Consider the following 20,806-nt stretch of genomic DNA (forward strand, 5'->3'; position numbering starts at 1 on the left):
GTATGCATCATGCTCAGAACCCACACACCCAGGACGCTGGGCCAGGAGCCTGGGAGGCCCCACACTAGAGTGGGGTTTTTCACCCCTGAGCCTGTCAGAATCACCTGGAGGGCTTGTTAAAACACAGACCTCTGGTCAGTGTGGAGTGCAGAGTGAGAATTTGCATTCCTAACAATCTCCCAGTCCTGGCTGTGCTACAGGTCTTGGACTCTGAGAACCACTGAACAAGCTAGCATAAGGAATACTGAATTAGGACTGAGAAGACCTGGATTCCACTCCAGCTCTGACAATTTTGTATCCTATAGTTGTGTGCAAATCACTTCATCACCAGATGCCTCAGTTTCCCCATCTGTGTGAGCCATGCCAGGATCAATGTGAGGACCGCAGGAGCTGACAGATGTGAAAGTCACGTGATAGTGGTAAAAACACTGAGTAAATATAGGAGCGTATGAAAACGGATGAAATAGATTTGGGGTGGGGAGAATAGGTCACAATGTGCAAGGGGGATGGAAGAGGGCTGTGCCTGGCACTGAGAAGAAAATGGTTCAGAAATCAGAGGCCTGCTTTACGTGCCACTGTATCAGGTTCTGTGACCTGGAGAGGTTACCTTAGCACACCCACTGTGCACTGCCAGGTTCTTGGCCCAGAGTGCTCCTGTCCAGGCTGCCTTGTCTCAGTCAGGTATGCTCAAATACCATCTCCCTGACCATCTCATCCCACGCCCCCAGCCCCCTCTAACACCTGCCGCTGCTAGGTGTTCCTCACAGCACCTGACTCACCTGGCATCCTTTGTCTAGTTGATTACCACCTGGGCCCCCACTGGAATGTAGGCTCCTGGAGTCAGAGGCTTGACTATATTGTACAGTGTGGACACTAGCACCTAAAGTGTCCCCAGATATTTGATACACACATGAGCAAACCTCAGTTTCCTCAATTCTAAGAGGATTAGAGGTTGTGATCTCAAGGTTCCTTCCAGTTATAAAAATCTGAGATGTCTGAAGTGTTGCCAGGATTTCACCACTTCAGAATCCTGGAATGGGAATCCTCATCATCTCAACTGACCCCCAGGTATCTTTCCGAATATGTGGCAGTAATTGTGGATTCTGAATGTGAAAGCAAAAAGGGAGAAAATACAAGGTCTCCCTTGCCTTGCTCAGGCTCAGGGCTCCCCCGCCCCCCACGGGACCACTGACCAGGGACATCCACCCACCTGTTCTGGACGGACTTGGGAGTTGATCAGAAGGTGGACAACTGAGTCAGACAAGCCAATGTTTTTCATGAGAAATAGGGTCAGTGTTTCTTCATCTTTTAGAATGTCCCGAATTCGTATTCCTCTTCCTATATATCAAAGAACAGGGTGTTGAAGGGGAAAAGGCTCAAAAAAGGGAGAACGTCTAGAATTGATTGGAAACATGTCTAAACAACTCTCAGAAGAAGGTTCTGTTCTCAGGTTCCCTGGTAGTGCCTGGAGGCTGAGGCTCCTGCTGTCACTGACAGTCACATACTGGTGCCATGTCGAAGCAGCTGGGTGAAAGTCTGGGGGATGGCACATAAGGGGGGAAAAGTGTACTTGGGGCAGCAGATGGCATGGTAGATGCCCTGTGGGGTTGGGCTGGGACTGGCTCTCAACTGAGAGGGGGTGAGGGACCAGAGCAGGGTAATTTTGTCTCCCCTGGAAAGATCTGGCAATGTCTGGAGACATTTTTGGTGGTAATAATTGTGGAAGTGCTACTAGGTGGAGGCCAGGGGTGCTGCTAAACATCCACACAATGCACAGGACAATCGCGCCCCAGTATCTCCCCCAAAGCACAGAACTATCTGGTCGTGAATGTCAATAATACAAAGGATGGAAAACCCTAGTCAAGAAGCGTGCTGTGTCCACACTGCCGCTGTCGTGGGGTAGAGGACCCTTCTTGGTGCTCTGTCAGCTCAGCTAAGGCTCTCAGCTCAGGTACTGACTTAAGAGAGGTGATGAATGTTTGGGGCAAGGAAAGTTCCCAGTGGGCGAGGGGATACCATTTCATACCCTGATCAGTCCCAGCCACATTCTCTCTAGCTCCTCTTAGAACATGCTAGAAACAGACATTTCTTCATAAGGAGGCATAAAGGACTCCTAAGAGTTCAGGTGACCTTGGAGCAAGTGACTGAACCTCTCTGTGTCTGCACTTTCCGTATCGACATCACATGGTTATTGAGGGAGTGACTCTGGATAAAGAATGCTAAGTGGTTAGCTTCCAGGCCTGACAATGGTGAGCACTCAATAAATGCTTGTTCTGATGGTGTTCATATTCTGACACCTCCCTAGGGATTCACACCCAGGCCACCCATCTCTTCTGCCTGCTACCAGGACCAACACTCAGCCTCAAGCTGGCTATGGCCACAGTTCATGAAAATGCGTATCTCTACATCTCAACTCTCCTGGGAGCCTGGCTGACTGCTTATCTCAGTTCTTCTTTAACTTTAACCACCCCTGCTCTTTCCTGGCCCTAACACCATCCTCTCCCTCCCCAAATTCTTCCCTCACCAGGGCAACCAAGAGGCCTACCCGCTGAGAGCTTGACTGCCATCCCTTCAGTTTCAGATGATGGCTTTCCCCGCACAAGGTCTTGTCCAGATTGATCCTGGTGCTAATTTCCTTTTAAAAGGGGACAGGTCACAGGCCACACTGCTAGGGTAGGGGCCACCATCCTGAGGTTCCAGTTCACAGTGCCTTTCTAGAGCTGTGCCACTTGGGGGGCAAAATTACTACCATTTGTAGAGGGAAGCCGAATGCAGGAGGGGGCCCAGAGGAGGAGAGGGCTGAACAGGCTGCTTTAGTTTACTCTTGCCTGCCTTCCTCTTTGATAACCTAAGTCCTGCCACCTTCCAACCCGGCTTCCTTTCTTCCTTCCCCCAGGCGCCAGCTCAGTTGTTCTTCCCACTTTTTATAAACAGCATTATGGTGTACATGCTGGCCTCAGGGGACACCACCCTCAACACCCACATGCAGTCTCTTGAGAGTAGGTTGCGGAGACTGTTGTTATACCCTTCAGCATACCTGGTGAGGCTGGGCACACAGCCTAAGCCCTTGAAGTCACCTCTCTCTGACACCCAGCTTTAGAGCCTGATATGGAAGCAGGGCCTCGATAAATGTGTGTGGAATGACAGGAGGCACCCAATAAATACCTGTTGTCTTGACCTGAGAGTCAGGACCCCATTTGACTGTTTATCTCTTGGTTATTCTTTAACTCACTCACCTGACCTTACAGGCAGGTATCCTGCTGGGGAGAGGGACAGAGCAAGGGAGACTGGAGTGATTTCCACCCTGCCTGGGGTCCAGGTGGCCATGGCCCTAGGGCGAGGGGCAGGAGAGTGCTGGCCCCACATGCTGAGCAGGGATGGGGGCCTAATGTGTAAGAGGTGGCCGACACCAGACAGAAGCTCCCCTGGACTCCCAAGGGAGAAATGTGAACACAGGGCCTGAGGAAAGAAAAGTAAATTTAGTTTAAAATGTGGTTTGTCTTGTTCTCTTCCCTGGGAAGATGAGAGGTTGGGGGAGGGGCTGCCGAGGCCCACAGAGCTGATGGGAGCTGAGTTGCAGGGTGCGGGGAGAAGCCGGGAGGGAGAATGCGAGAGGCTCCTGGGAACCAAGTGTTTAATGATGATTGAGAGACCACAGAGCTTGCTTGCAGGTGGGAGGGGAGGGGGCTTCCCGTCTGGTGTTTTACCATTAACCCTCCCCTGCTGAGAATGCAGTACTACAGGTTTGCTAGGACAGGGTCAGCTGGCAGCATACTTTCCCAGGTGACTGGGGCCTGGCAGGCAAAGCGCACGCCAGCGACAGCCGCCAGCTTCCAGAGCTCTAATGCTCCACGGAGGCTCTGGGACGAGTCGATGTTCACAGTGAGCAAGGTGCTCACCGGGAGGCCCTGGACAGACTCGGAAAGAGTCCACAGTGCTGGTGGCAGGCATCAGGCCCCAGCCTGGGCCTCCTTCAGAGACTCTGTCCCTTTACTCTTGGAGGGTTCCCAGTCTCCTCTCAAGGCCACCAACGCCAAGGGTTCTGCAGAGGCTCTGTTCCCAGGGGTCAAAACCCCTGCAGGAGCCTTGGCGGGCCTCCCTGACCTGGTCTCCACAGACCTTCAAAGCTGTTCTCATCTAGAGGATTTTCCCCCACAGCCTGAAGGCCCGCAGAAGGAACCATCTGTATGGCAGTTCAAAACTAGTCTTGTATTGGGTTAGGAAGTAGTGATTTGAGTTCTCATATACACACTGTCAAGACCACAGAGAAACTGTGGTTTGAGATGACTTCCTTTACACTTCCTTCCAGCCGGACTCCATATGAAGTCAGACACCAAAGTGAAATGTCTGCCTCATCCCCGATTCTACTGGATGAATGGGATAAACAGTCACTCCGGGACTTGGAAGCTCTTGTTCTTATCTGCTTCCTTAAACTTGGGAGAAAAATGCTTTCTGGATGATGCCTGCCTGACTCTTTGCTTTCCATTAAAATGCTGATTGTGCTCATACCTTACAAAGTCCTGCAAGCTTGAGCTAAGTAAACTTCCTTCAAGAGCAGAAAAGAAGGTAATGTTCATAATCTGGTCTATAGAAAATTACTAGAGTATGTGCGTTCTATTTCTGAAAGAACTAGAATGTAGTGAAGCAATCCTAATGTACCATCTGAAACTAACTCCTGTCCTTTGTTGCTCCAATGGGGAGAGATGGCGAAGGTGGCCAGATGGGGGAGAGGATCACATTCCCCTTGGGGAGCTCTCCCCTGCTGACTCCCCATGCTCTCAGCTCCCTGGGCTTCCCTCCACTGCCCACCCCCTGCAGTAGGGTCATTGTTCCCTCAGTCCTCCACTTTCCACTCTGGGAGTCCTCAGGGTGGGTACCTGCTCTGCCCCACCTCCCCATTCCCCAGGAACTAGCACACTGCCTGGCTCCTGGCTGAGGGAGCCGCATGGGTGAGGAGCTCCTGGGGCTGATCTCTACAATTCTCTCTCTTTTCTTGTTTGGAACCCTGAGTACGAACAGTTCCATCCAGCCCCTCCTATCCCCTTGGTAGACCCCTTCCTCGTCCCTGTCATCCTCTGAGGTCATCTGAGGGTCACCCCCCCATTCCCCTCCTAGGAGCATAGGATGTATCCAGCAGCTCCAAATGCCTTCCTGACACCCTGAGCCCCACCTCCAGAACAACCTTTCCCCAACAGGCAGCCTTTCTTCACCCGGGACTGCAGTAACTTCTGGGTTCCTGGCATGTTTTGCTCCCTCCCAGCTGCTTATTTGCCCTCCCTGGGGGTGGGTTTCAGCCGGTGCCCAGGCCTCCGCCACACCCTGGCCGTCTGCAGAGGAGCCTGCTGTGAACATGACACGACATCGACTTGAGCTTCCAACAGAGCTGTCAGTGTGGTTGCTGGGCTTGGGCTTGTGGGCTCCTTGCTTTTCCCCAGGGAGGAGAGAGGCACAGGAGAGGGAGCTCCTGTATCCTGCCCCCTCACCATGCCAGAGTCCTGGCCTAGCTCCTGCCACCTTCCTGAGTACCCTCAGTGCCCATGTGTGACCCATCAGCCTGGCCTCTCATTTCCTTCACTTCCCCATCACTTAAACCTTCACCTCTGCTCTGCTTCAGCCACCATGGCCACACCTAGGGGCTCCTCTCGCCTGCCCATCTTGCCTGCCTTTGATCCTAAAGTGGAATATCTTGCTTTCTGAAAACAGCCATCAATCCTTCCATCCTGCTCATTCCTCAGTACAAAAACAAGGTCAGAGAACCCCCCTGAGGCAAGGGAATTACCTCTCGGTCCCCCTGCCCCCACCGCCTACCCATTTCACCCGCTTCTCACCTATGCAGCCTAGACCTGATACATGGACTCCACCACCACCCTCACCCGGCCTGCCTCCTGGACCTTCTGGGGCACCTGCCTGTGAGACTCCGCCCTGCATCACCCCACTCTGAACCTGCTCTGCCTCAGGGCCTGGAAGAAACAGGATGCTTGTACATGTCTGTGTCATGACAGACATGCTACCTGGCCTCCGTGGCCCTGTTGCTCCCGCACGCTCCTGCTAGCCCACTCTCCAGGGCTCTCAGAAAGCTGCTCCATGTCTTTCCCGTACTCTCCTTCTGCTTCCAGCACTTAGCCTCAAACTTTCCAGCACATGATCTCTCTCGGCATTTTCTTTTCTGTCTCTGGACTTACCTGGGATGAGAAATCTCCCTGTCCTCCTTCCCAACTTCCTACTCTCTAGGCTGGAGGGAAGGGAGTCCTTACCAAGGTGGGTCTCATGCCTCCTCTAGCTTCTTTTCCCACCAAATCTCCCCACTCTTTCCTGTGACTTCAGTCTTTCTAATGGATGTGGCAAATGCCAGGCAAGTGATGGCTGAGAACACTGAGACCCATCTTACCTGCGATTCTCTCAGGGTGAGTCCGGAAGGTGTTGATGAGTTGGGACAAGGTCTGGAGGTCTGTCCAAACATGGCCAAGGGGTTGGCTCTCTGGTGCATCCATGAGGAGTTCTTGAAAATCTCGATAGACCCTCGCCAAACTGTAAGAAAGACAAAGTTTCATCAATAAAGATACTGCTGTCATTTTCATAATAACACCTAGTGCTATTTTTTAAACATACCATGTGCTTTACCCAGCTGCCACACTATGTATCCTTAACAACACTGCAAAGATCAAGGGAGAAAGAGATATTTTACTTCTTTGTACATATAGGATTAACACATAGGGGTAGTGAGCAACTTGTTCAGTCTTCTAGTTTGGCAGGGCTGGGTCACCTCTTAACCCTATGTTCTGTTTGTCTCCTGTCCAGAGAAATTGTGAACAAGGTTGTCTTGTCAATGAGTTTCAGTCCCGGGCAAGTTCGCTATGGCTTCAATGTGACCAAAGAAATTGACAGCAAAACATTCCTGAGGTGTAAGGGTTGTACCCAACTTTATTTACAAGTGCCAGGTCAGTCACTAAAATCCTGTTCACTCAGAGCAAGTCTGTATGCAGCAAGCCGGTCTCTGCCTCTGGGCCTCTCTGGCTGCACAACCATCCGCCGGGCCTCTGTGCCTGCACAACTGTCCCACACAGCCATCCTCTGGGCCTCTCTGCACGGTCGTCCTACACAGTCATCCTCTAGGCCTCTGTCCTCAGCACTGCCACCACTCCAGCCTCTGCTCTCCTGCAGCCTTGCAGCCGTGCCACTGTGTCATGCCCAGAGCACTGGGCGGAGCTCTTTTATATAGAGTCAACAGCAATGCATTGCCCACAGGTGTGCAATGAGCTAGTCAACCAGGGCCAGGTGAGAAACCTAGCCACAGGAACTCTCATTTTATCCATAGAGGTGATACTAATGGACATTACTGGAGGTTCTTCTGAGCCATTGCCCATTTCTCTGAGACCTGCCCTTCTACCATTCATAATAAGTTCTGACAGCCATACTTAATCCACCACTTCTTCCCTGCACCTGCATGCATACACATGCACCCCTCTGCCATGGCTGACAAGAAGAGTGGACAAGAAGCGTGAAGCTGGACCAGATTTGTATCCAGGAATCTGAATGATATTCAAGAATGCTCTTCCAATTGTCCAAGCCAAGTTGCTGGGAACTGGCCTGGACTTTGAGATGCAAAGGACACTGGTCCACGGAGAGAGCGGATGGAGTAGATGCTGACCTTGGAGGTCCGTAGACAAGGAGGCTGACCCTGCAGGCCCAAGTGGGAAAGAGCAGCTCCTGACAGCTCTCCAGTTCTTGTTCTTCCCCTCTTGAGGTCTGCCTGGCTGCCTTAGCTTTGCCAGAGGGTCTAGTGCCCAAATGAGACATTTCCTTCTGGGGCTTAAGCTTGTTTGAATGGGTTTCTGCACCTTGCAAGGAAAAGAACCTTGAATAAGCCAATATCTCACCCATAATGTGTGTGTGTGAAACCCAGGTTCCCTGGCTTGAATGCCAAATGTAGCCGGAGTCTGAAGCCATCCTTCCCCAACTCCCGCCCCTCAATCTATAGACATCACCTGCAGTCCCACCGAGGCCCCATCTAGCCTCCACTGTGTGGCCGTGTGGGATCCCTCTCCAGATGGGCAGCTGTTTCTTCTCAGGAGCCTGAAGGAGACCCAGCTGAAACTGCAGACTGTAAATTACTTTCCAGGCAGCATTTGCAGCCATGTGAGCCCAGCTAAAATGTTGCCTCCCTAGCTTTCCTGGGAAGTGAGGTGTTCCCTTTTCTATCTTCCTCTAATCCAGGGGTCAGGAAACAGGCTTGTGGGGCACACAGTCTTGGCCATAACCGCTCAACGCTGCCGCTATAGGGCAAATGTGTCCACAATTCATTCCCAGCCTCTGAGCATCAGGCTGACTTAGTATTAGGCTGAGTTGAAATGCAGGTTTGTCTGAGAGGAATTAGATCCAGAGCTCCTCTGAGGAAAAAACTGGAGTAACCAAATATCAGTTTCCATCTGACCTGGTGTTTATCCAAGTTGTTGGAATTGTTCCTTAACAGGCCCTTGTTAGTGACCCTCCAGTGCAGATTCCACAATCTCTAGCCCAAGGTCAGCCCGGGGGTGAAGGGTGACCCTGTCCATACCACTGAGTCTCTGTCAATAGAACACGCTCACCTCGTGTACTTCTACTTCCTGCTCTGAAAGGGAATTCTGAAGGTAGGCTGGCTTCCTGTGGGATTTTACTTGAAATTTGCCCCTATATCAGAGGTCATTAACCTGCAGTCACAAGTCCCCTGAAATCACAGGCACAATGTAGTGTTGTATGTGTGTGTCTATTTTTCTTGGGAGAGGGGCCATCAGTTTTCATCAGCTTCTTGGCATAGTCTTCATTCAGCCCTGCAGGTTAAGAACCACTGCTTTCGAGTTATAGTCTAAGATCTTGCAGTTGAAGGGAAATTATGGCACTTACAACAGAGGATCTGAAATTTGTCTTTTCTTGCAAGGAGCAAACTTCACTTTATAATCCTGATTTCCTTCACCCTCACAAGGTCCTCTGACTTTTTTTTTTAGGTTCTGGATGTACAAGAAGGCTTTTAAAGGAACAGACCTCTGCAGGGTTTATGGGGGCTAAAGTGATGTAAGGGAACAGAAGAGACCTGAGTTTTTCTCATCTGATGATGCCACCAAGCAGAGGGGTGACCTGGAGGCAGGAGGCACATCTCAGCAGGGTGCTGCCCTTGTGCTCTAGGTCACATCTTGGGAATATAAAGACCAAAATGTTATGTCAGGTAGCCTTATTTTGAAACTTTCTCCCCAAGTGCCCTAACAGAATGCTCCAGAGAGGAGACATGCCCTGCTGCTAACAGCTTAAGGGCTCAACAGGCCACAGAAACATTCAGCACTACGTGCTCTGTGAGTGCACATGTGTGCGCTCCCACACAGGCGCAGAATGAAGGGGTGTACAACTGCCTCTCTGTATGGTAGGAATCTCAACACTTACATGGAGTTGTTATAGTTTGACACAATTCCTGGCGATTCTCCTGGGGTGGGATTTTGAAAACAAGGATTGTTCACATTGCAGAAAATCCCCTGGAGCCATGGCAACATTCCTGCTGAGGGCATCGCCTTGTTGGGAAAATGGCCTTTAAGACAGGAAATGAAGACAAGGAGTCAGTTATTGAGACCAAGCAGGATGCAGGCCCTAGTTGCCTGGGCCCCTGCAGGGAGGATTCTGGCCCCACTGGTGCTTTCTTTTATGCATCAACATTTAAGAAACAGGAAGCATAATATATACCAGGCCCTGCACTGGGTGCCAGGGACAGGGTCTCTTCTCTCAAACTCCCAGTGTAGTGCGGAGACAGACAGATGTTCTAATAGACTCATGGACAGAAGTAGGGAGGGGGTAAGGGGGAAGAGGCTTAAAACTCATGAATGAGAAGGTGAGGAGCATGAGTTAATGAGCAGCTTTGCATTTTTATTGAGGTCTCCTCATCAGCTTGCTAGAGGGAGAAGATATCACCCTGGCCAGAAACCAGAGAAAGGCTTTCCTAGAAGGGACATAGTATGAAAAAGGGACTCAGGTCCCAGGACCCCTCTGGGATGTAAGAAATAATATTCTATTAGGCATAATTGTACAGAAAACTTTTTTGTTTTTCTCCAGCACTATATAGAACAAACATATCCCTAAATTGGTCTCCAAACAATTTCAGAAAATTCATCTATAATCTGCATCCTTTAAAACTAGTAAGACTTTTGGTATAGAAAAAAAGAACCAATAAAAACAAACGAAAAATAATCACAAATTTTTCAGTAACCACATACAAGTATTTGCGAAGAACATGTAGGATTAAAAACTTAGTTTGTGTAATGCTGATGAGTCTTTATTTTCTGCACTGTAGGCATAAAATGATGATAAGCAGATCTGACCCTGGCACCCCAACCCCCAAGACTGTTCTAAATGAAAGGATTGGACCTTGGTGTTTCCAAGGCTCCCCCATCATGCTTACATTCATGTTGCCTGTAGAGTGGGTTGACATTCCTTAACCAGATCAAGATCAGAAATAAAGATAAAGGCCATACGAGTTCTACCACAAGGCGAATCTGGAAAAGCAAAACAAAAGAAGAGGAAGATCAGTGATGCTGGGAGATCATAGGAAGCAGAGCCAGAGCGCACACACATCAGCAGCAGTTTAGCCAACAGGCTTGGCTGTGGCCTGTTTCCTAAAGGATGTTCTTCTTTCATCCCTTGTCCCACATTGCCTCTGCCCTGATGTATCAGACTAACAGGATTGTGTGTCCATCTGGGTTCTACTGTGGTTCTATTTTTCTGAAGTTGCATCAGCACAGGACTTTTATCAAGGATCAAAATATCTGCCTTAGTGCTTGGTGGCTGTCACTGTGCATGTGAATGTGGGTTCTGATTCTGTAGGGTCCCACCCTATTTCCTGGGCCTAACAAGCTCCCAGATGATGCTGGTGTCACAGGTAGTGAAGATCTCATTGTGACCTCTCAGTCTGTGGATGAGGACACAGAGACCCAGGGAAGGCAGGCGACCCAAGCAGTGTCACCACAGCAGTGACGGTGCTGGTGCCAAAGCCCAGCCTCATGTCTCCAGGGCCAGTGTTCCTTCTGCCCCTCTGTGTTGTCCTGCCTCCCAGTGCACATCAGACCTTGCATATGTGGTCCCTGGATGAATGAATGAGCAAATGGCTCTGTGATCCACTGCAAAGTCAACAGAAATCTGGATTTTCTGACATTTTTTTCTTTAACAAAGAAACAAAGCAGGGCATATACTGCTGTGGGTTTTTATAATATTGGAAGAGGCTGATGATACCAACATACAGTTGAAAGTTGGCATTTAAATTTAGGTTCATTTTAGAGTTGAAGGACTCTTGACTCCACAGGAAGAACCAGTTGGCTATTGCAGCCCATGCTGATGAATACACATGAGGGTGGGGTTGGAGGTGTGGGGTTATGTGGGAGGAGAGGGAGAGAAGGGAATGTGAATCAGGGAAGGTAATACTTTTTCTATGCAACCCCCCTCCAGAGACCTTAGGAAGGAAACACAGAAGATCTGAAAGAGAACTTAAGCAGATGGCTAAGAATAGAGACTTTAGTGTGGATACATCAGCTAAGGGCCATTCTCATGGTTTTTAATTTAACCCTTTGCTGTTCCTTCCAAAGAAATGTACGCTCAGCAAAATGGGGGATACCCTAGCAGGTACTCAATAAATTTTGTTTCTTTCCTGCTAGTAAGGTCTATTGGCAACCAAACTATTACAAATTATACTGTAAGTCATTGGAGGGAAAAGATAATGCATTGAAGAAAAAGCAAAAAATGTTTAGGGCAGGTGGTGAGTAAGTAGTTGTAACTTTTTATGATATATTTTATTCAAAATACATCTATGGAGAATGTGGCAAAGACAACAGTCATATATTGTGGCCAGAAGAAAGAATAGTAGATTTTCCTGAAGGCACTCACTTTTCAGGGTTCCCCCTACACATTCTCCCACGAGACAGAAAAACACCAGTATTGGATGCTTCCCTTCCAATGTTAAAGGAAATGACCCCAAGCACACTTGACAGCTGCTGGAATGTTGGCAGTTCCCCCAGGGCCTGCTGACCGAGGGAGGAGGGGCTGAGCCTCTCCCCCAGTGACCCCATCTCACTAACACCTCACCCTGCCTAGACCAGCACTGATGTTCCCACAGCAGCCTGCACTTCGCCGTCACATCAGCACCATAGATCAGGGTGGTACTCCTTCATGGAAATGGGTCCCTCTCTGGACGTACCCTCCCTGGGGGCAGAGAGCACGCCCTCATCACTACTGTGATTCTGGCACCCAACACAGGGCCAGACTCATAATAGGTGCCCAATAACTGTCAAGACTGGTCTAGGAGGCTCCTTGGGGAAAGCCCAGGTGACCCAGAAGCTTAGGCCACTAGCAGTTTGCAGACTGAACAAATGGCACCCCTAGGGGCATGGACTGGATGGCTGGCTTCACACCTTCCATCCTAGGTTCTGCCATCAGTGAGTAAGTCGGGGAGCAAGTCCGGCAAGATAGCAATGGGAGTGAGAGATGCAAACAATGAAACCAGAAATTGTTCCCGGTGTCTTCACCAAGGAAATGAGGCAACCAGTCAAGATTCTACACATTTGACCCTTAAGACAATTATTGGCAACCGTGGCTTTCTGCCAAGTAAATCAGCCTCCTTCCATGTAGCAATGTCTATCTGGGAGTAGTCTGGTATGTTTCACACCAATGCTGGTTTGAGAATAAGATGATCTGGGTGAAGAATGACTTTGGAGCTTGCTCAATTGCTGAGTTTCGGTCTTCTCATCTGTGAAATGGGACTAATTTGTGTACACTGTACACTGAGGGTTAAGTGTCAATACTGAGGCTCTTATCCAACCCTGCTCCCTAGTGGCTGTATGATCCTGGGTAACCTGTTTAATCTCCATGCCTCAGGGGCTCATTTGTAATATGGGGGCTGATACCAGGACCCACCTCTCAGAGCAGTTGTGAGATTGAAGTGAATCAACCATGTAAGACATCTAAAGCAGAATCCGGCACAAGGAACATTGAACAATGAGCCATTTATTAATGACCCTCTGTACTCACAAAGATCACAGGGACACTGTAGGGGACACACGTTGTAAAGGTTCATGAGTAAGGAGATGTAATTAAAATCATCTGCAAGCTCTTAGGCCTGCCCTCCACTCACATTCATGTTCCCTCCCTTCTTTGAATCAGAACTGCTTATTTGCCAGTTTGGAAGGACAGGGCTTCCTAAGAAACTAATCACACACTGTCACATTCTCCATCCATTAGAGAGGTTTGGACCAAGGGGGAGGGGCTGGCCTACTGTCCGTGGATAAATTTCCAAAGCCAAGCTGGTGCATGTCACCCATCTCTGCAGTACTAGCTGCCCACCCTCTCATCTACTCACTCACTCATCTGCGTATTGGTGAAGTGCCGGTTTTTGCAGGGCACTGGAATAAAAGCCCGCCCTCAGTGGGAGGCCAGCTGAGAATTTTCCTTTCCTCCTTCATTCTTTGCCTGGCCTGTGGTGCTCCGCTTCACCATTTCTCTGAGTCAGGGCTTCTGTTTTCTGCTCATAATCCCTGCCCCTCAATGGATCACCCTCACTAACCAAAGTCTGCGGTCCCCAGGGGCCGCATGCTGGCATTGGGTGGAGCCCAGGCCTGGCGCGTCAGTTTGGCCAGTGCCTTTGGGGATGGGGCATCAGTTTGGGTTTTGGGGTTTGTTTGTTTTTTAAATTACACTTCTCAGGTAATTCCAGTGTGCAGCCAGGACTGAGAACCACTGGCTGGCAATCTTTGACAAACACTTGTTGAGAGGTCAGCGTTACTGTTGAAGCTCAGCAAGCATTTGCTTTGGAGGGGCTGCATTTCGCACTCTTGCCCGCACAGAGACCACCTGCGACTCTTTTCTTTTCCAGCTGGGCCAATCCTCCCAACCACCTCCTCTCCCTTCCCCAGAGCTGGCTCGGCAACCCCACTCCAGAGGGGCACCCTTGTTCTTGATGCTCCAGTGTGAGCAGGCATACCCCAGGGAGAAATTCCACAGTGTAATTAAAAACATGTTGTCAGGGTGGCTCTGACCCCCCCGCCCCTTCCTTTTATACATGTCTGTAACTTTAATTAACCCCAGCCCAGGCTCAGAAGGGGCCGGTGGAAATTTTTCTTTTTTTTCCCCCAAACTGGAATTTCCTTGTTCTCTGTCTTTTTTTTTTGCTTCCCCTCCTCTGCCTCTTTACCACTCAGTCTATGTGGGGGAGGAGGGGTCCCAGGGAAGGGCAGAGGTGTGCTTGCTTTAAATCTTTGCCGGTTAGATTCTCTTCCCCCCACTCTGTTTCCAATTTAAAAGCGGGAAGCCAAGGCTGGAAGTCATCTGCATGACTCTCCCTTCTGCTCTGAGAACCCAGACGGGATTCTGTGGCTGGACTAATATGACTCAAGACCTGGGGACACTTGCAGCAGGCTGTTCAGGTTCCCTGCACCTGCCAGGTTCTCCTTGCCTGATGCTGGCCCAGGACGGAAGGGGGCAGCTGTACCAGGTGCCTGGGTCTGCGGCCCAGGAAATGATAGGCCCCCTACTCCCAGGAGCCCTCAGGCCTTCCCAAATAGCCTGTCCTCACCTGGAAGCTGGGGCCAGCTGATGACACCAAGGGGCCCTAGAGTATGAGCTCTGGGGACAAGAGACACACCTAATGGTCTCTACAAACCCGCCCCAACATGGCGCCTGGCCTGCAGCAACGTGCATTTGTCCTGTGCAGCGGACAGAGCTCCTGCCTTTGGACATGCACTTTCTAAGGATGAACTCCTCGGGAAGTCCTCTCTCATCCTCTCCACCCCTTTTCTCTTCTGAGTGCCCACAGTGCAACTTCACCCCCACCAGGTGCTTCCTTTTGCTCATTGTTGCACATAATGTTGGGTCAGTAAGTGTGTGCGGGCACAGGCCCCCCGTACCCCACAGTCCATAAGGACGGGCCTGTGGCCGACTCACCCAGCTGTATGGGAGATACAGGGCGACCATACAGCTCAGTTTGCCAGGTCCAGTACTAGTTTACATTTCTTGTCCGGCTGCGATTGTTAAATAGTGTCTCTTTCCCTTTCAAAACTGCCTTGGTCTGGATGATAAATCAGATGGCCCCCTTATTTCTGTGGTCTCCACGACCAGCCTATTAGATAGAGCTTGATACAGGGGGACAGTATGGGGCAACAGCCGTGTCTGCCTGTCCTGGAGCCCCAGGTCCAGCCCTACCAGTCAGCAACCTTTCCTGGAGACTTGATGACCTCATCTGGACTCATGGGGAAAACAGTAATACCTACCATGGAACTGAGGTGAGGGTTAAATGAGGTGCAGTACAGTGGCAGGCACTTAGTAACACTTAATAAATGTTAACAGAGGAAGAAAAAAGGGAGGGAGGAACATAGAGATCTGAAGATTTTCATCTTATGCCTTTAGGGATTGGGAGAGAAGAAATGGGGAATTCTGGTATCTGTTTTTGCTCTTGCTCACAGTAGTAAACACCCCAAACCATGGAAGTTTGAGGAATTTAAAACCTAGGAGCTGTGTTATGGGCTAAGTGTGTTGTACTTTTCCTCCTTAGAGTCACCATCTTGAGGAGACAGAAGCTTCCAGAAGGACCAAAAGCTTATGGAAGGAGACCCAGCCCCCTCCCAGAGTGACTGGGGACTGTGGGGCCTGCCTCCCTCACACTTAGCATGCTGGAAATCCCCAGAATGTGGTAGTTGTGGGGAGGCTGGCTGGAGGTGCACCAGACAGAGATCAATTCCCAGGCCATTGGAATGGCATCAAACGAATGTCAGCCCAGACTGCATACACCTTGGAAGGGTCCCCAGCCACGGTGCTCAGCCTGCAGGGCCCCATCTCACCACAGAGGGCTGACAGTGTGTTCCCCTTAGAAGCCCCCCAAGTCCCCAACAGAGGACAGCCACCAACACCAGGGAAAGGAAGTGGAGACTGTGAGGGCCAGTGAGACAAACCCCATCTTTGAAAATAAGGTTATTCCCTCTAATGGCAACATGCTGGCCACAGGAACGAAATCATTTCAGGCCAGTAGCTACTGCCCTTAGGTATATTTTTTTGAGGACAATGAAAAGCACATTGAGAATAAAATCAAGAATCTTAATTTCTTATGGGAAAGAGAGTGAGTGACAGAACAGTCACATACTAGATTTTCCTCCCCATTCCTGACTAAAAACATCATGTCATCAGTGACCGAGATTGTCCTGTTTGCATTTTGTACCTAGCACCTGTCACGGTACTTAGTGATTATTAATAGTTGTTGATTGAAGGAATAAATTAGTAAATGAATGAATTTAATAATGTGTCCTATTTAAGTTTTATGTATTTTCATTCTAGAAGGAAAGCTCTGGAGCAAAGGGATTGAGTCTCTACTGCTAGCACTTGGCTCCTGAGGGCAAGTAACTTCAACACTAATTTAAAAATCCAACCAGCTAATCAAAGGAAAGCAGCCTAAGGACTGTGCCCCATGTCTGAGGGGATCCTCACTCAGCTCTGTGTCCAGCCTCCCTAAGTCCCGTCCAAGCCACACACAGCTGAAAGACCATCCACGCACACAACAGATTGTGTCCTTTTGTGCTGGTTTGTGCTATTGTCCCTCAGCTCCAAACCCACCCACCAGCCAGGGCTCCCTCCTCATGAGACTGGGCCAGAGGCCAGGTTCAGGGACCCCGCAGCAGCTTTAGTGCACCTGCCCTCCTGGGCCCGAGTTTCAGCTCCACGGACATCTCCTCTGTGTTTCCAGGTCTTAATTCCACTTTCTCTCCTTGGTTTCCTCAGCTCTGGGGGTGGTAGCTGTGTCGTGCAATTGCTACCTCCGTGATACCCTGGAGTCTGTTTTACCTGATCAGTTACCAGCTTTGCCCTTAGCTAATGCCCTAGCCCGTTAGATCCTCTCTGACTGCACCGTGACTGGGACACTGAATCGCAGGTCTTCAGATGTTCTGCAGCAGGCCCCCCTTTCTTCCCTCATATTCTTCCAGTGCCCAGGAAAACCCTGTTCCACCTCCCTGAACTGATCCAGATTCAATGCTTGGAACAAATCTGTTCTCTTCTTCCCCACAGCCAGTCTTCCACCCTGTCCTCCTTCCAAGCTCACTTTGAGACCACAGAATGCACCTGTTACCTTTTGCCTTTTTCTCAGGGTCCAATTCTTCCAGAGCAAAAGCTGGATCTGTCTCAAGAAGCCCATGCTGGAGCCCACCACACGAGCAGATGATCATAGGAGCCTCTGTCGAGGTACGGACAGCAGTGCACAGAAAGGCTGCTCAGATCACCTCCAGCTCAGGCTGCTGTGTCCTTCTCAGGGGATTAAAGGCTGGTTTCCCCCTTCCAAGTGTAATCCCTTTTAATTACACGTAAGCTGTTTGTTGAGGAAAGCAGACTGACAATGTTGGCTCCTTTTTAGGAAGAGAAAGAGAAACTTAAAGACACAAGTGACTGGGTACTAAGCAAACTGAAAGGAAATGGGAAACCAAGACCTTCAGGCCCCCTCCTCCATCATAGGGGTTCCAAGGGCTCCCTAAGGGGATGCCTTTGGGAATCACTGACTTTCAGTTTGGGACAAAATCTTTGCCTAAATATATGCTGGACTTTGTCCTCTGCAATAGCCTTCCAGGGTTCAACTACCCCATTTAGTCCAATCAACCCACTTGCCACATCTGAAGTGCTCTCTCCCTATTTCAGCCCTTTCTCTTACTCTATAGTGACTTTAGGCCAGCTATTGGGGGCATCTCTGAACTTAGTGGAAGGTAAATAGTTTTTATCTCTTGTGCTAAAATTGATCACTAGCTGTGGCTCCTTGGAGCCTGTGCTGAAAATGTTGCTGAATCCCTCCAGGTTCAGAGGCCAGAGCCTAGGTCTCAAGGGTCTAGAGTATTTCAAAGAGAAGCAACTTCTGAGATTTGAGGAGATAGAAACTAAAAATTCCCAGGAGCAAAGTAGCTTTGAGGTCTCTGTGCTCCTATGAAGTGACCTCTGAGTGGAGATACTCAGCAGGCAGTTCTGAGATGGAGCACCAGATTTGGGAGTCATCAATAGAGAGGCTGAAGGCTAAGCCCTGGGAGTGACTGAGCAGATTCCCCAGAGAAGGTGAACTTGGGGAGCGGCTGGCGGTGCTGTGGGGAAGGAATATGCCTCTTTCCAAATTCCCAAAGGGAAGAAAAAAAGTTGTAGCCATCATATATCAGCTATGTAAATTGAGTTCTGTTGTAGTTTTAACATAATCCACTTCTCACTGAGTTACAAAGAAAAAGTTAAACTACGAGCACTTTGTTATAATTCAAATGATGATACCCCAATAGCATTATTCCCACCTAGCTGGGGTTGCCTGAACAAATCTATTTGTTGATGTTGACACTTAGTCTTCTTTTTATTGTTGTGATGAAATGTACATAAAATTACCACTTTAATCATATTTAAAGTATGATGGTGTCAAGGACATTCACATCGTTTTCCAACCATCACCACCATCCATCTTCAGAACTTTTTACATCGTATGAAACTGACACCTTCCCTACTGCCCAGTAACCACCTCTTGCCTCTTCCCCTCCCCCAGCAACCACCCTGTTCACTTTCCATCTCTAAGAATTTAACTGCTCTAGGTACCCACGTAGGTGGAATCATGTATCTGTCTTCTTGAGCCTGGCTTATTTCACTTAGGGCAATCTCCAAGGTTCATTCCTGTTGTAGCATGTGCCAGAATTTCTTTCCTTTTCAAAGCCAAATACTTCATTGTAGTTATATACCATATTTTGTTTATTCATTCATCAGTCTATGGTGATCGGGTTGTTTCCACCTTTCAGCTATTGTGAATAAGGCTGCTGTGAACATGGGTATGCATGTATCTCTTCGAGTCTCTGCTTTCAATTTTTTTTGGTAGACACTAAGTGGAATTGCTGGAACAAATGGCAATTCTATATTTAACATTTTTAGGAACTGCCATACTGTTTTCCCTAACAGCTGCACCATTTTACATTCCCATTTGGGTTCCAATTTCCTCATGTCCTCACCCACACTTATTTTCTCTCTTTTATTTTGTTTTGTCTTATAATAGCCATTCTAATGGGTGTAGAATGATATCTTACTGTGGTTTTGGTTTGCATTTCCCTAATGATCAGTGATGTTGAGGACACTCTTTCAATATTAAACTATATTTTGGTGTCATTTTCTTAACCCCTTAGGTAACTACAGTTATTTAAAAACTATGTCAAAATAAAAGCCTGTGTTCTCAGTTTTCTCAAATTTTTCTAAGAATATACCTAGTTAATCAAGAATGGTGCTCACTGCATATTTTGTTTTCATAATAATCACCATTAGCACTAACTGACTGAAGTAAATCTGGAATTGAAGTAAATGTAGAGAATGCAAGCTAGGACCCTGCACATGGGTTGAGAGTTGTGAAGTGTTGGACCATATCAACCATATTTACCTTCAGAAGTACAAAGTTGCCAAGACAAGTGGTGAAGTTCTAAAGATTTTTGTCCTTGTTATTTCTGAGAAGTGAAACTCAGTGTTATCAAGGAAAACACATTCTGTTACTTGTACCAGATATTCTTCAAACAAAAATTCAGTACTGGAGGAAAATAATTCACAGTTAAAAAAATTCTATTTGGAACACATCATTGAATATATTATATTTCTGTGAAAACAGTGATTGTAGGTGAAGCAGAAAGCATTACAAATCTATTTTGTAAGCATAAAGGGAGTTTTGAGACATCAGAACTGTAAGATAAACGAGGAAATCTTGATATCTAAATTTGAGTTTATTCCTACCAAATTCAAAACTAAATCACTGGGTAATTAATACCTGAAATTCCTTAAATTGTCCTGCATAACATAATATTTCCTCAGTTTACTCAATAATATTTGATAACAGTGCAATAGATTAATAAGCATCAGTTTATGAAAGTTACCCATAAAGAAAAAATCCAAAGCTCTGTAGAGATTGCCAGTGAGTTGGCTGCCTGCCCTACCAAGCTCTGTGCTTCTCTGTGGATGGCTCCAATGCTAACGGCAGGCTGTACGGCTGGCCTGCAAATGCTATAGGGCCCTCGCCATAGCCTACTGGTCATGTGTAGCTATGTGACCTTGGCTGAGCCAATCAGAGCTTATTCACAGAATTTTTGACAGTGGATCTGAGAGAAGTATGAGTCCATCACTACAGAAGTCCCAAAGCTATGAGACAGTAGAGAAAGTAGACGTTATGCCGGGTCAGTAGGTTCAGCTTGTACTCTGTGCAAAGAGGCCCAGGCAAAGAGTGCTCACTTACTTTTGCTGACCCAACCTTGGGCCCTGGGAGAGGGCTGCATCCAAGAAAAAGGGAATGCCCTTTTCTTTTCATAACTGTGCCTTCTGCTCACTAAACTATGCAACTGTGAGGCTGCCCCTACACAGAGGAGCACCCTTTCTAATTGCACACAAAAGTGCTGTATGGGCTAGCAGAGACCCGGAGGCTGTGGGCCCCCCAGACCCCCATGGGGAAATCTGATCTGCAGTAAAGGGGAATGAGGGGAATGCACAGAGAGGCTGAGGCAGACAGTGTGAGTCCCAGCTGCAGCTGTGTCCCCATTTCCAGCTGTCCGTAGGACACAGCTGCTCCGGTTTTTCTTTAAAGCAATTCAGCTGTAAGACACCCCAATCCTTCCACTAAAATCCCCTTTTGCCTAAATTAGCTTGTTCAGCTTCTATCAATTACAACCAAAAGATTCCTGACTGATGTGAGCAATCTTAATCAAGGAGAGGATATGAGCCAGACCAATTGGCATAGGGAAAATAAATGTATTTGCAGCCTATTGGAATGTATCTGAATGAAATTCCTGGG

At 48.5% G+C, this 20,806-nt stretch overlaps 1 protein-coding gene across 3 annotated transcripts in view; it reads right to left on the minus strand.

Annotated features, from left to right (window-relative positions):
* ABCA4 (ATP binding cassette subfamily A member 4) overlaps positions 1–17,380 on the minus strand; it is a 130,006-nt gene extending 112,626 nt beyond the window's left edge. For all 3 annotated transcript variants that reach the window (XM_017660129.3, XM_036998093.2, XM_036998092.2), the window contains exons 1-5: positions 17,111–17,380; positions 10,418–10,511; positions 9,412–9,553; positions 6,389–6,528; positions 1,211–1,338 (exon numbers count right to left, since the gene is read on the minus strand). In XM_017660129.3, the coding sequence (XP_017515618.3) occupies positions 1,211–1,338; positions 6,389–6,528; positions 9,412–9,553; positions 10,418–10,511; positions 17,111–17,176 (570 nt within the window). In that variant the 5' untranslated portion in view covers positions 17,177–17,380. The remainder of the gene's footprint in view (positions 1–1,210; positions 1,339–6,388; positions 6,529–9,411; positions 9,554–10,417; positions 10,512–17,110) is intronic.
* Between the last annotated feature and the right edge of the window lie 3,426 nt (positions 17,381–20,806).

The sequence above is a fragment of the Manis javanica genome, chromosome 4 (assembly GCF_040802235.1).
Source record: "Manis javanica isolate MJ-LG chromosome 4, MJ_LKY, whole genome shotgun sequence".
Taxonomy (NCBI): Eukaryota; Metazoa; Chordata; class Mammalia; order Pholidota; family Manidae; genus Manis; species Manis javanica.